The sequence below is a fragment of the Phasianus colchicus genome, chromosome 35 (assembly GCF_987193195.1).
Source record: "Phasianus colchicus chromosome 35, bPhaCol1.hap1.1, whole genome shotgun sequence".
In the NCBI taxonomy this organism is placed as follows: domain Eukaryota; kingdom Metazoa; phylum Chordata; class Aves; order Galliformes; family Phasianidae; genus Phasianus; species Phasianus colchicus.
In genome coordinates this window covers 2,694,343-2,709,343 of record NC_143470.1, presented here as the reverse complement: position 1 = coordinate 2,709,343, position 15,001 = coordinate 2,694,343, and the positions used below count along the sequence as shown (strand labels likewise).

The following is a 15,001-nucleotide window of genomic DNA, read 5'->3' as shown; positions in this document are numbered from 1 at the left end:
AGACGCATGGAGTCTCCAGGGTGACACGGGAACAAACCGAGGGGGACCGACCACAGAGGCGCGGCGAGGATAGAGCGCCGCTCGCAGCTCACTTCCGGCTGCCGCTCTCCTCACGCTTCCGGCTGCAGCTCGCCGCTCACTTCCGGCCGCTCGCAGCTCATTTCCGGCCGCCGCCATGGGCTCAGCGGGGCGGCTCGGGGGGGTGGTGGCGCTGGTGACAGGTGGCGATGTCGCGACAGGAGGGGCGGGGAGGGGCGTGTCGCGACAGGAGAGGCGGGGGGAAGGCGTCCCGAGGGGCTTGGGGGTCGACGACAAACCCCATAGGGGACCAGTGGGAGGTGACGGTGTCCATAGGGGACATCTGGGGGGGGGGGGGAGGGTGACAAACCCCATAGGTGACATCTGGGGGGTGACAAACCCCATAAGTGACTCCTTGGGGGAGGGGTGACAACCTTTGTAGGTGTGACAGCGCCCCATGGGTGCCACTTTGGGGGTGACAACACCTATAGGTGCCACCTGGGGGGGGGGTGACATCCCTATAGGTGACATCTGGGGGGTTGCAACACCTATAGGTGACATCTGGGGGGGGATGAGGTGACATCTGGGGGGTGACAACAGCCAGAGGTGCCACCTGGGCGTGGTGACATCCCTATAGGAGACATCTGGGGGGGGTGACATCCCCATAGGTGACATCTAGGGGGTGACAGCACCCATAGGTTACACGTGGGGGGGGTGCCAACACCTATAGGTGACATCTGGTGGGGGTGCCAACACCTATAGGTGACATCTGGGGGGGGGTGAGGTGACACCTGGGGGGTGACAGTCTGACAACCCCCCTAAGTGCCATCTGGGGGGGGTGACATCCCTATAGGTGCCATCTGGGGGGGGGGTGACAACCCCTGATAGGTACCACCTGGGGGGGGGTGACATCTCCGTAGGTGACGTGGGGGGGATGAGGTGACATCTGGGGGGGTGCCATCCCTATAGGTGACATCGGGGGGGGATGAGGTGACATCTGGGGGGGTGCCATCCCTATAGGTGACATCGGGGGGGGATGAGGTGCCATCTGGGGGGGGTGCCATCCCTATAGGTGCCATCTGGGGGGTGCCACCCCCCTATAGCTGACCCCACGGTGTCCCCCCCCCCCAGGCGGTGGCAGTGGCATCGGCCGTGCCGTGTGTCACCGTTTGGCGCGGGATGGCGCCCGCGTGGCCGTGGCTGACCGGGACGTGGGGTCAGCGGAGGAGGTGACAAAGGGACTGTCCCCAACGGGAGCCCCCCCTCACCCCCCCCACGCCGCCTTCGCCGTCGATGTGGCCTCCAAGGACGGCGTGGAGGACATGGTGGCACGCCTGCAGGTGGGGGCGCTGCATTTCGGGTCCCTCTTGTCACCGTTGTCCCCATGTCCCCGTATCTCCATGTCCCCATGTATCTGTTGTCCCCATATCCCCACGTTCCCATATCCCCACATCCCCATTGTCCCCATGTCCCCATTGACCCCATATCCCCACGTCCCTATATCCTCATTGTCCCCATGTCCCCATTGTCCCCATTGTCCCCACGTTCCCACATCCCCATGTCCCCATTGTCCCCATATCCCCATGTTCCCATATCCCCACGTCCCTATATCCTCATTGTCCCCATATCCCCATTGTCCCCATTGTCCCCATATCCCCACGTTCCCATGTCCCCATGTCCGTCTGTCCCCATATCCCCATATCCCCATTGTCCCCGTTGACCCTATATCCCTATATGTCCCCATATCCCCCCGTGTCCCCCATGCCCCCCCCACCCCCCACATCCTCCCCATCCCCTCCAACCTCCCCATCCCCCTCCACCTCCCATATCCCCCATATCCACCCACCCCCCCACATCCCCCCATCCCCTGCACCCCCCCCCATGTACCCCCACCCCACACATCCCTCCATCCTCCCTGCTCCCCCCCCCTTTTCCCCATACCCCCCCAACCCCCCATCCCCCCCATCCCCCCAATCCCCACCTCCCCTCCATCCCCCCATCCCCTGCCCCCCCTCCCTCATGTACCCCCACCCCCCACATCCCTCCATCCTCCCCACTCCCCCCCTTTTCCCCATACCCCCCAACCCCCCATCCCCCCTTCCCCTACACCCCCCATACACCCACCCCCCACATCCCTCCCAACCCCCGCCACCCCCCCCGCCCCCCACATCCCCCCATCCCCTGCACCCCCCCAAGTACCCCCACCCCACACATCCCTCCATCCTCCCCGCTGCCCCCCCTTTCCTCATCCTCCCCATCCCCTCCATCCCCTACACCCCCCCATACTCCCACCCCCCACCTCCCCCCCATCCCCCCCATCCCCACCTCCCCTCCATCCCCCCAACCCCCCCACGCCCCCCAACTCCCCCATACCTCCCCATGCCCCCCTTTCCCCCCCTCCCCCCAGGACCACTTTGGGACCCCCCCCACCGTCTGCGTGACGTGCGCCGGTGTCACCAAGGACGAATTCCTGCTCCGCCTGTCCCAGGACGCCTTTGATGAGGTGTTGAACGTCAACCTGAAGGTACAGCCGGAGCCCCGGGGACGGCGGGGGCCTGGTGACACGGTGGCTTTTGTCACCCGGCTGTCCCCTCTCTGTCCCCAGGGCACCTTCCTGGTGACGCAGGCGGTGGCGCGGGCGATGGTGGCGGTGGGGGCAACACGGGGGTCCATCGTCCACGTGGGCAGCATCGTGGGCAAGGTGGGCGTGGGGACGGGGGGACGGGGGGGCGTGGGGGACATGGGGACAATGTGGCATGGGGACAGGGGGGCGTGGGGACAGGGGGACATGGGGACATGGGGACAGGGGGACAGGGGGGCAGGGGGACAATGTGATATGGGGACAGGGGGACATGGTGACAATGTGACATGGGGACAGGGGGACATGGGGACAGGGGGGCAGGGGGACAATGTGATACGGGGACAGGGGGACATGGTGACAATGTGACATGGGGACAGGGGGACATGGGGGACAGGGGGACATGGGGATGTGGAGACAGGGGGGATGTGGGGACAGGGTGATGTGGGGACAGGGGGAGACGGGGAATGCGGAGACAGGGGGACATGGGGACAGGGGGACAGGGTGATGTGGGGACATGGGGACAGGGGGACGTGGGGACACAGTGACAGGGGGACAGAGGGACATGATGACAGGGGGACATGGGGATAGGGTGATAATGTGACAGGGTGACAGGGTGATAGGGTGATAGGGTGACAGGGTGACAACGTGACATGGGGACAGGGTGACAAAGTGACTCTGTGACATGGTGACACGGTGATAACATGGCAATGTGACATGGGGACAAGGTGACGATGTGACAGGGTGACACGGTGACAACACGGTGACAATGTGACATGGGGACAAGGTGACAATGTGACAGGGTGACACGGTGATAACACGGCAATGTGAGACAGGGACAAAGTGACAATGTGACAGAGTGACATGGTGACAACGAGGTGACAGCGAGGTGACAACGAGGTGACACTGTGACCCACAGGTGGGCAACCTGGGCCAGGCCAACTACGCAGCCTCCAAATCCGGCGTGGAGGGGCTGACGAGGAGCTGTGCCAAAGAGCTGGGCAGGTTGGGGACGTCGGGTGACGTCGTGGCGTGACGTCATCGGGTGACGTCATGGGGTGACGTCATGGGGTGTCCCCACGGCGGCGGGGGTGACACTCGCGGGTCCCCATCCAGGTTTGGGATCCGCTGTAACGCCGTGCTGCCCGGATTCATCTGCACACCTATGAGTGCCAGGGTGCCCAGCAAGGTGATGGCCAAGGTAGGGGACACTGGGGACACGGGGGGGGACAATGGGGACAATGGGGACAGGATGGGGATGGGGGGGCAGAGTGGGAACAGGATGGGGACAGATGGGGACAGGATGGGGACAGAATGGGGACAGGATGGGGACAGGATGGGGACAGAATGGGGACAGGATGGGGACAGATAGGGACAGGGGGGCAGAATGGGGACAGGGGGGACAGAATGGGGACAGGATGGGGACAGATGGGGACGGGAGGCAGAATGGGGACAGGGGGTACAGAATGGGGACAGGATGGGGACAGGGGGGACGGCGGGACAATGGGGACAGGATGGGGACGGGGGAGCAGAGTGGGGACAGAATGGGGGCAGAGTGGGGACAGGATGGGGACAGAATAGGGAGAGGGGACAGGATGGGGACAGAGTGGGGACAGGAGGGCAGAATGGGGACAGGATGGGGACAGGATGGAGACAGTGGGGGCAGAATGGGGACGGGGGGGCCATCATGGTGACATCACGGTGACATCACCGCCCCCTCCCAGTTTACAGCGCTGGTGCCAATGGGACGACTGGGACAGCCAGAAGGTGAGTGACACACAGCAGTGTCACCTCTGTGGGGACAGCAGTGTCACCTTTTTGGGAACAGCAGTGTCACCTCTACGGGGACAGCAGTGTGACTTCTATGGGGACAGCACTGTCACCTCTATGGCGACAGCAGTGTTACCACTATGGGGACAGCAGTGTCACTTCTATGGGGACAGCGGTGTCAGCTCTATGGGGACACTGATGTCACCTTTTTGGGGATAGCAGTGTCACCTCTCTGGGGACAGCAGTGTCACCTCTTTGGGGACAGCAGTGTTACCACTATGGGGACAGCAGTGTCAGCTCTATGGAAACACCAATGTCACCTCTCTGGGGACAGTAATGTCACCTCTTTGGGGACAGCAGTGTCACTTGTATGGGGACAACAATGTGACCTCTACGACGACAGCAGTGTCATCTCTATGGGGACACCGATGTCACTTCTATGGGGACAGCAGTGTTACCACGATGGGGACAGCAGTGTCACTTCTGTGGGGACACTGATGTCACCTCTCTGGGGACACCGATGTCCCCGTGTCACCCCACAGAGGTGGCAGACGTCTGTTCCTTCCTGGCATCGGAGGACAGCGCCTACATCACCGGTGCCAGCGTGGAGGTGACAGGTGGGGCCGTCCCCAAATCCCCCCCCAGTGTCCCCATCTGAAACCCTCATGTCCCCATGTCCCCCCCAGTGTCCCCATGTCCCCCCCAGTGTCCCCATGTCACCCCAAAGTGTCCCCATGAGCCTCCCAAATGTCCCCATTCCCCCCCAAAATGCCCCCTCCCAATGTCCCTACATCCCCCTCGGTGTCCTCATGTGCCACCCTAATGTCCCCATATCCCCCCAAGTGTCCCCATGTGCCCCCCAGTGTCCCCATATCTCCCCAGTTGTCCCCACATCCCCACCAGTGTCCCCTTATCTCCCCCCAGTGGGTCCCTGTGCCCCCCTAATGTCCCCTTATCCCCCCCAAATGTCCCCAAATCCCCCCAGCTGTCCCCCCCAGGGGGTCCCTGTGCTCCCCAACTGTCCCCATATCCCCCCAAATGTCCCCAAATCCCCCCCCAACTGTCCCCACATCCCCCCCAGTGTCCCCATATCCCCCCCAGTGGGTCCCTGTGTCCCCCTAATGTCCCCATATCCCCGCTAATGTCCCCATATCCCCCCTAATGTCCCCATATCCCCCCCCAGTGGGTCCCTGTGTCCCCCTAATGTCCCCATATCCCCCCTAATGTCCCCATATCCCCCCATGCCCCCCCCCCAATACCCCCCCATCCCGGCTCTCTTTCCAGGCGGTCTCTTCATGTGATCCACACAATAAATGAGGCTGAGCCCCCCCCCCCCCCCCCCGGCTGCCTCCTGATTGGCTCGCTGTGTCCCTGTGCCGCCTCCTGATTGGTTCACTCTTTCCAATCGAGCCACCTGATTGGTTCGCTCTTCCCAGTCCTGCCACGATTGGATGACTCTTCCCAACCGAGCCACCTGATTGGCTCACTCTTCCCAACCTTACCTTCTGATTGGCTAATTCCGCCCAACCACGCCTGCTAATTGGCTCGCTCTTCCCAGTCCTTCCACAATTGGCCCACTCTTCCCACCCAAGCCACCTGATTGGCTCACTCTTCCCAACCCTGCTCCATGAGTGGCTCATTTCCCAACCGAACCACCCGATTGGTTCATTCACTCTTCACAACCGCGCCACATGATTGGCTCAGTCTCCCTAACCGCGCCTCCCGATTGGCCGCCACGCACGGGGTGGGCGGGACAACAGTATCCCGGCGCCTTTTCCGCCGCCGGCCGGAAGTGACGCAAAACAGGCCGGAAGCGCACGGCGGGCGCCGCCATAGCGGGCAGGAGCGGGGAAGGGGCGGCGCGGAGGGGTCCGGGGGGGATCCCGGGGGGATCCCGGCCGTCATGGCCGCCCCCGCCAACGCTCAGAGCGCCAGCAAGACGTGGGAGCTCAGCCTGTATGAGCTGCACCGCACCCCGCAGGTAACGGCGGGCCGGGGGGGCGGAGCGGGGCCTCAAAGGGGCTTGGGGGGGGTTGTGTAGGCCGCAGTGGGGCCTTAATGGGGTATAGGGGGTAATATAGGGTAATAGGGGGCCTTAATGGGGGTATAGGGGGGTAATATAGGGTAATAGGGGGCCTTAATGGGGTTATGGGGGGTATTATAGGGTAATAGGGGGCCTTAATGGGGGTATAGGGGGTAATATAGGGTAATAGGGGGCCTTAATGGGGTTATGGGGGGTAATATAGGGTAATAGGGGGCCTTCATGGGGTTGTGGGGGGGTAATATAGGGTAATAGGGGGCCTTAATGGGGTATAGGGGGTAATATAGGGTAATAGGGGGCCTTAATGGGGTTATAGGGGGTAATATAGGGTAATAGGGGGCCTTAATGGGGTTATGGGGGGTAATATAGGGTAATAGGGGGCCTTAGTGGGGTTATGGGGGGTATTATAGGGTAATAGGGGGCCTTAGTGGGGTTATGGGGGGTATTATAGGGTAATAGGGGGCCTTAATGGGGTTATAGGGGGTAATATAGGGTAATAGGGGGCCTTCATGGGGTTGTAGGGGGTAATATAGGGTAATAGGGGGCCTTCATGGGGGTATAGGGGGTAATATAGAGTAATAGGGGGCCTTCATGGGGTTATAGGGGGTCTCAGTGGGGGTTAGAGGGGGACTCGGTGGGGGTGGGGTTCATATAGGGCCTCAATGGGGGTTATATAGGGCCTCAATGGGATCTGGGGGGGGTGGGGGTTGTGTAGGCCCCAGTGAGGCCTGAATGGGGTTATAGGGGGGCAATATAGGGGTAATAGGGGATCTCTGGGAGTTACAGGGGGTCTCAGTGGGGCCTGAGGGGGACGGGGGGGGTCATACGGGGTCTCTGGGGGTTATATGGGGCCTCAGTGGGGGTTATATGGGGTCTGAGCGGGAGTGGGGCTTATATGGGGTCTCTGTGGCTTATATGGGATTTTTAGGGTTATGTGGGACCTCAATAGGGGTTTTATGGGGTCCCAGTGGGGCTTTAGGAGGGATTATATGAGGCCTCAATAGGGACTGAGGGGGAATCGGGTTTATATAGGGTTTTTGGGAGTTATGTGGGGTCTCAATGGAGGTTATATGTAGCCTAAACAGGGCCTGGGGGGGGGGGGGGTCTCATTGGGGCCTCAGGAGGGTTATATGGGGTCTTTATGGGTCCTAAATGGGGCCTGAGTGGGAGGGGGGGGTTATATGGGGTCTGTGCGGGTTATATGGGGTCTCAGTGGGTTTTAAATGGGGCCTCAGTGAGGGGGGGTGTTATGGGGCCCTAATGGGTCCAGTATGGGGTGTGGGGGGGGGTGGGGGGGGGGGGTTCTGTGGGGTCTGAGTGGGGAATCTATGGGGTCTCAGCAGGGCCTGAGGGATGTCTTCATATTGGGCTCAGGAATAAGGTCCTGGCAGCTTAAATGTGCCCCTCAATGCCAATTGAATGGCACAGGAGCTGGGCTCGGGGGGACGTCGATGTATTGGGATGCAGAAAGAGGTCCTGGCAGCTTAAAGGCACCCCTAAATGCCAATCAAACGGCACCAGAGCAGGTCGGGGGGGATGTCCTTGTATTGGGACACAGAACAAGGTCCTGACAGCTTAAAGGTACCCCTAAATGCCCCCAGAGCAGGTCAGAGGGAGGCGTCCTCATGTTGGGATGCAGAAAGAGGTCCTGGCAGCTTAAATGTGCCCCTGAATACCAATTGAATGGCACCAGAGCAGGTCGGGGGGGGTGTCCTTGTATTGGGACACAGAACAAGGTCCTGGCAGCTTAAAGGTACCCCTAAATGCCCCCAGAGCAGGTCAGAGGAGGACATCCTCACGTTGGGATGCAGAATAAGGTCCTGGCTTTTTGAATGCCAGTTAAACGGCACCAGAGCAGGTCGGGGGGGGTGTCCTTGTATTGGGACGCAGAAGAAGGTCCTGGCAGCTTAAAGGTGCCCCCGTGTCCCCAGGAGGCCATCATGGACGGGACGGAGATCGCGGTGTCGCCGCGCAGCCTGCACAGCGAGCTGATGTGCCCCATCTGCCTGGACATGCTGAAGAACACCATGACCACCAAGGAGTGCCTGCACCGCTTCTGCTCCGACTGCATCGTCACGGCGCTGCGCAGCGGGTAGGGGGGCAGGACCCCGTGGGATCCCATGGGATTCCATAGGATCCCATCCAGACCCCATAGGATCCCATGAAACCCCATAGGATCCCATCCCAACCCCATAGGATTCCGTGGGACCCCATAGGATCCCATCCCGACCCTATAGGATTCCGTGGGACCCCATAGGATCCCATCCCGACCCCATAGGATTCCGTGGGACCCCATAGGATCCCATCCCGACCCCATAGGATTCCGTGGGACCCTATAGGATCCCACCCAGACACCACAGGACCCCACAGGATCCCACCCAGACTCCATAGGATCCCATCGAGTCTCATCCAGACTCTGTAGGATCCCATCCAGATCCTATAGGATTCCATGGGATCCCATTCAGACCTGACAGAATCCCATAGGATCCCATTCGGACCCCATAAAAATTTCATGGGATCCCATCCATACCCCATAGGATCCCACAGACCCCCATTCAGACCTGACAGAATCCCATGGGATCCCCTTTGGATCCCATAGGATTCCATGGGATCCCACTCAGACCTGACTGGATCCCATTTGGACCCCATAGGATCCCATCCAGACCCCAAAAAATTTCATGAGATCCCATCCATACCCCATAGGATCCCACAGACCCCCATTCAGACCTGACAGAATCCCATAGGATCCCACCCAGACCCCATAGGATCCCACCCAGACCCCATAGGATCCCACCCAGACCCCATAAAATTGCATGGGATCCTATCCATACCCCATAGGATCCCACAGACCCCCATTCAGACCTGACAGAATCCCATAGGATTCCACCCAGACCCCATAGGATTCCACCCAGACCCCATAGGATCCCACCCAGACCCCATAAAATTTCATGACATCCCATCCGTACCCCGTAGGATCCCATTCAGACCCCATTGGATCCCACAGAGCCCCATTCAGACACCACAGAACCCCATAGGATCCCACCCAGACCCCATAGGATCCCATCCAGACCCCAAAAAATTTCATGGGATCCCATCCATACCCCATAGGATCCCACAGAGCCCCATTCAGACCTGACAGAATCCCATAGGATCCCACCCAGACCCCATAGGATCCCACCCAGACCCCATAAAATTGCATGGGATCCCATCCATACCCCATAGGATCCCACAGACCCCCATTCAGACCTCACAGAATCCCATAGGATCCCACCCAGACCCCATAGGATCCCATCCAGACCCCATAAAATTGCATGGGATCCCATCCGGACCCCACGGGATCCCACAGAGCCCCATTCAGACACCACAGAACCCCATAGGTCCCACCCAGACCCCATAGGATCCCACAGAGCCCCATTCAGACACCACAGAACCCCATAGGTCCCACCCAGACCCCATAGGATCCCACAGAGCCCCATTCAGACACCACAGAACCCCATAGGACCCCACCCAGACCCCATAGGATCCCATCCAGACCCCATAAAATTGCATGGGATCCCATTTGGACCCCACGGGATCCCATGGAATCCCACCCAGGCCCCACACGAGTGCATCTGTGCCCCGCCGAACCGCGCAGGATGCCATATAACCCCTCCCCGCCCGCCCCCCAGGAACAAGGAGTGCCCCACGTGCCGCAAGAAGCTGGTGTCCAAGCGCTCCCTGCGCCCCGACCCCAATTTCGACGCCCTCATCTCCAAAATCTACCCCAGCCGGGACGAATACGAGGCGCACCAGGACCGGGTGCTGGCCAAGCTCAGCCGCCTGCACAACCAGCAGGCGCTCAGCAGCAGCATCGAGGAGGGGCTCAAGATGCAGGCCATGCACAGGTGGGACCCCTTATGTCTCTTATACACGCCTGCCGGGACCCAAACCCCCACCCGTACACTCCTGCCAGGACCCAGGATCTTCCTCCACCCCCCCATATGTCCCTGTCAGGAGCCAGGAACCCCCTTCCAGGACCCACTCTCTCATTCCCCTCTTCCAGGAACCCCACTATGCTCCTTCCAGGACTCAATTTCCCACTATACACTCCTTCCAGGACCCAGACCCCCCCCCCCCCACATGTACCCGTTCCAGGACCCCCCTCCCCTCCTCCCCATCCCACAACCAGCAGGCGCTCAGCAGCAGCATTGAGGAGGGGCTCAAGATGCAGGCCACACACAGGTGGAACCCCATATGCCCCTTATACACCCCTGCCAGGACCCAAACCTTCCCCTATACACCCCTGTCAGGACCCAGGATCCTCCTCCCCCCTATACACCCCTGCCAGGACTCCCCTATACACCCCTGCTAGGACCCAGGATCTTTTTCCCTCCCCATACAGCCCTGCGAGGACGCAGCCCTACATACTCTTGCAGGACCCTATCTCCCCGTATACACCCCTGCCAGGACCCAGGATTCTCTTTCCTCATCCCATTATCTCGCCTCAACCTGCCCACGTTTCCCCCTCGTCCAATCAGGGCGCGGCTTGTGCATATATACTCCACCCACTTCTGACCTCATCCAATCAGGGTGCAGTTTGTGTGCGTACCCCGCTCACCTTTCCCCCTCATCCAATCAGGGCACAGCGTGTGCGCATAGCCCACCCACTTCTCACCTTCTCATCCAATCAGGGCACAACATGTGCGCGTACACCCCGCCCACCTTTCCTATCCAATCAAGGCACGGAGTGTACGCATAACCCGCCCACCTCTCCCCCTCATCCAGTCGGGGCGCAGCTCGTGCGCGTATACCCCGCCCACCTCTCCCTCTCATCCAATCAGGGCGCAGCGCGTCCGCAAGCTGCACGCCGAATCGGACAACGCGACGTTCAGCGGCGGCGAAGACAACTGCGACAGCCGCTCCCACCTCAGCACCGCTTCCGCTCCCAGCCACCCCGAGGCGGGGCCTTCGCACCGGAAACGCTCCCGGGCGTCCGACGATTCCGGACCGGAAGTGGACCCGGAAACGGCCGCCGAGAACGCCGGAAGCGGAGGAGGAGGCGGAGGTGGGGGAGGAGGAGGAGGAGGAGGAGGGGGCGGAGGCCGCGGCACGCCGGAACCCGGGGCGGACGGAGGCGGAAGTGAGATCGAGCTCGTCTTCCGGCCGCACCCGCTGCTGGTCGATAAGGGGGAGTACTCGCAGACACGGTGCGTCCTGGAAGGGCGGTACAGAGGGGTGGGGCCTGGAAGGGGCGTATATGGGGTCCTGGAAGGGGGGTAGATGGGATCCTGGAAGGAAGTAGAGAGGGATGGGGTCCTGGAAGGGGAGTATAGAGAGACTGGGTCCTGGAAGGGGTGTATATAGGGTCCTGGAAGGGGGGTAGATGGGATCCTGGAAGGAGGTAGAGAGGGATGGGGTCCTGGAAGGGGGTATATGGGGTCCTGGAAGGGCGGTATAGAGGGACTGGGGCATGGAAGGGGTATATATGGGGTCCTGGAAGGGGGGTAGATGGGATCCTGGAAGGAGGTAGAGAGGGATGGGGTCCTGGAAGGGGGTATATGGGGTCCTGGAAGGGCGGTACAGAGGGGTGGGGCCTGGAAGGGGCGTATATAGGGTCCTGGAAGGGGGGTAGATGGGATCCTGGAAGGAGGTAGAGAGGGATGGGGTCCTGGAAGGGGGTATATGGGGTCCTGGAAGGGCGGTATAGAGGGACTGGGGCATGGAAGGGGTATATATGGGGTCCTGGAAGGGGGGTAGATGGGATCCTGGAAGGAGGTAGAGAGGGATGGGGTCCTGGAAGGGGGTATATGGGGTCCTGGAAGGGCGGTATAGAGGGACTGGGGCATGGAAGGGGTATATATGGGGTCCTGGAAGGGGGGTAGATGGGATCCTGGAAGGGGGGTAGATGGGATCCTGGAAGGAGGTAGAGAGGGATGGGGTCCTGGAAGGGGTGTATATGGGGTCCTGGAAGGGGGGTAGATGGGATCCTGGAAGGAGGTAGAGAGGGATGGGGTCCTGGAAGGGGGTATATGGGGTCCTGGAAGGGGGGTAGATGGGATCCTGGAAGGAGGTAGAGAGGGATGGGGTCCTGGAAGGGGGTATATGGGGTCCTGGAAGGGCGGTATAGAGGGACTGGGGCATGGAAGGGGTATATATGGGGTCCTGGAAGGAGGGTATAGAGAGACTGGGTCCTGGAAGGGGAGCGTGGGGGGGGATAAGGGGTCTTGGCAGGGGTGTGGGGGGGGGGGGATTGGGTCCTGGAAGGGATGTACGTGAAGGGGGGTGGGTTGAGTCCGGGCAGGGGTGTATGTGCAAAAGGAATCAGGTCCTGGCAGGAGTGTATGTGCAGAAGGGAGGAGTTGAGTCCTGGTAAGGGTGTATGTGCAGGGGGCGTTGGGTCCTGGCAGGGGTATATGTGAAGGGGGGGCATTGGGTCTCGGCAGGAGTGTATGTGAAGGGGGGAGGGAATGAGGTCTTGGCAGGGGTGTATATGCGGGGGGAACGGGGTCCTGGCAGGGGTGTACGTGCACGTGTCAGGTCCTGGCAGGACCACATAAACCTCGATCTCGTCCCCCCCCCCCCCCAGGTACGTGAAGACGACGGCCAACGCCACGGTGGACCACCTGTCCAAATACCTGGCGCTGCGCATCGCGTTGGAGGAGACCCCGACGCCGGGACCCGACGCCGCCGGCCTGGAGGACGTCAGCGAGAAGCAGTACACCATCTACATCACCACGGCCGGGGGGGCCTTCACGGTGCGGGGGGGCTGCTGGCTCCCTGCTGCTGGAAATGGGGGGGGGGACACCCTATGGGACCCCCCCGATCCCCTCGTGTCACCCTTCCCCCCGTTTCCTCCCATTGGGACCCCATGACCCCCCCCCCCCCCATCCCCCCGTGTCCCATAGATGCTCAGTGGGTCCCTGCTGCTGGAAATGGGGGGGGGACACCCTGTGGGACCCCCCGATCCCCTCATGTCACTCTTCCCCCCTTCCCCCCCCATTGGGACCCCGTGAGACCCCCCCATGACCCCCCATGTCCCATAGATGCTCAGTGGGTCCCTGATGCTGGAAATAGGGAGGGGGCACCTTGTGGGACCCCCCGATCCCCTCATGTCACCCTTCCCCCTGTTTCCTCCCATTGGGACCCCATGACCCCCCCCCCCATCCCCCCATGTCCCATAGACACTCATTGGGGCTCTGATGCTGGAAATGGGGGGGGGACACCCTATGGGACCCTGATGTCACCCTTCCCCCCGTTCCCTCCCATTGGGACCCCATGAAACCCCCCCACCCCAATCCTCCATGTCCCATAGATGCTCAGTGGGTTCCTGATGCTGGAAATGGGGGGGGGACACCATATGGGACCCCCCCGATCCCCTCATGTCACTCTTCCCCCTGTTTCCCCCCATTGGGACCCCATGAAACCCCTCCTCCCCCCCTGACCCCCCATGTCCCATAGATGCCCAATGGGTCCCTGCTGCTGGAAATGGAGGGGGGGACAACCTATGGGACCCCCCCCCTGACCCCCCCATGTCATTGTTTCCCCCTTCCCCCTCCATTGGAACCCCCCTATGTCCCATATAAGCTCAGTGGGTTTCTGATACTGCAGTTGGGGGGGGACACACCACATTGGACCCCCCCTGACCCCCCCCCATGTCCCCCCCCAGACCCTGAACGGCTCCCTGACGCTGGAGCTGGTGAACGAGAAGTACTGGAAGGTCAGCAAACCCCTGGAGCTGTACTACGCGCCCACCAAGGAGCAGAAATAGGGGGGGGAGACCCCCACCGTGCCCCCCCCCCACCCCCACAAGGAAGGACAACGGGACAGGACCCCCCCCACCCCCCCCAGAGGGGTAACGGGATCCTCGCTGCGATTGATGGGGACATTGGGGCCCCTATTTTAACCGGGACCCCCACTGTGATGGGGGCGTGGGGACCCCCACCCTGATGGGGACCCCCAGGGGGACATGGGGACACCGGGACCCCCCCCCCCATTTCTCTGGGGACCTCCAGGGGGACGTGAGGACATTGGGGACCCCCACCCTGATGGGGATCTCTGGGGGGGCTTGGGGTCACTGAGACCCCTGTTTTAATGGTGACCCCCACCCTGATGGGGACCCCAGGCAGATGTTAGGACCCTCCCTTGAATGGGGACATTGGGGACCCCCACCCTGATGGGGACCCCCATGGGGACACCGGGACCCCCCTCCCCCTTTCAGTGGGGACCCCCAAGGGCAACATGAGGACATTGGGGACCCCCATCCTAATGAGAATATGGGGACCCCCCAGGGAGACATGGCAACTCTGGGACCCCCATTTCAGTGGGGACATGGGGGCACTGGGACCCCCATTTTAGTGGGGACCCCCAGGGGGACATTGGGGACCCCTGTTTCAATGAGGACCCCCATTCTAATGGGGACCCCCACCCTAATAGGGACATGGGGACCCCGTGGGGACATGGGGACTTTATGACCCCCATTTTAGTGGGGAGCCCCGCCCTGATGGGGACATTGGGGACCCCCAGGGGGATATTGGGACCCTGCCAAGGATGGGGACACTGGGACCCCCCCCCCCCGTTTCAATGGGGACCCCCCACCCTAATAGGGACATTGGGGA

General features: G+C 61.5%; 2 protein-coding genes across 3 annotated transcripts; both read left to right on the top strand.

Moving 5' to 3' along the window:
• Positions 1 to 136: 136 nt before the first annotated feature.
• HSD17B8 (hydroxysteroid 17-beta dehydrogenase 8) lies at positions 137 to 5,726 on the top strand. 2 transcript variants are annotated; one of them, XM_090129182.1, is made up of 9 exons: positions 137 to 221; positions 1,150 to 1,358; positions 2,426 to 2,542; positions 2,624 to 2,719; positions 3,516 to 3,601; positions 3,713 to 3,797; positions 4,321 to 4,363; positions 4,909 to 4,983; positions 5,651 to 5,726. In XM_090129182.1, exons 1-9 carry the CDS (start codon positions 176 to 178, stop codon positions 5,665 to 5,667), a joined length of 774 nt encoding a protein of 257 aa, XP_089985308.1. In that variant the 5' UTR covers positions 137 to 175; the 3' UTR covers positions 5,668 to 5,726. The 2 variants fall into 2 exon arrangements, with proteins under 2 accessions (XP_089985308.1, XP_089985309.1); XM_090129183.1 differs by lacking the exon at positions 2,624 to 2,719.
• A 14-nt stretch (positions 5,727 to 5,740) lies between these two features.
• On the top strand, positions 5,741 to 14,192 carry RING1 (ring finger protein 1). The gene is made up of 6 exons (XM_090129148.1): positions 5,741 to 6,347; positions 8,339 to 8,499; positions 10,076 to 10,291; positions 11,228 to 11,593; positions 12,973 to 13,141; positions 14,053 to 14,192. The coding sequence occupies exons 1-6, from the start codon at positions 5,994 to 5,996 to the stop codon at positions 14,152 to 14,154; spliced, it is 1,368 nt and encodes a 455-aa protein (XP_089985274.1). The 5' UTR covers positions 5,741 to 5,993; the 3' UTR covers positions 14,155 to 14,192.
• The last annotated feature ends 809 nt before the right edge of the window (positions 14,193 to 15,001 follow it).

What these genes read in the sequence shown, in the direction of transcription:
- HSD17B8 (XM_090129182.1), top strand. Translation starts at nt 176, where the DNA reads ATGGGCTCAGCGGGGCGGCTCGGGGGGGTGGTGGCGCTGGTGACAG. An exon ending in ACATGGTGGCACGCCTGCAG is followed by an intron (nt 1,359 to 2,425) that starts GTGGGGGCGCTG and finishes CCCTCCCCCCAG; the next exon opens with GACCACTTTGGGACCCCCCC. An exon ending in ACGACTGGGACAGCCAGAAG is followed by an intron (nt 4,364 to 4,908) that starts GTGAGTGACACA and finishes GTCACCCCACAG; the next exon opens with AGGTGGCAGACGTCTGTTCC.
- RING1 (XM_090129148.1), top strand. Translation starts at nt 5,994, where the DNA reads ATGAGTGGCTCATTTCCCAACCGAACCACCCGATTGGTTCATTCACTC. An exon ending in GTCACGGCGCTGCGCAGCGG is followed by an intron (nt 8,500 to 10,075) that starts GTAGGGGGGCAG and finishes CCCGCCCCCCAG; the next exon opens with GAACAAGGAGTGCCCCACGT. An exon ending in GGGGAGTACTCGCAGACACG is followed by an intron (nt 11,594 to 12,972) that starts GTGCGTCCTGGA and finishes CCCCCCCCCCAG; the next exon opens with GTACGTGAAGACGACGGCCA.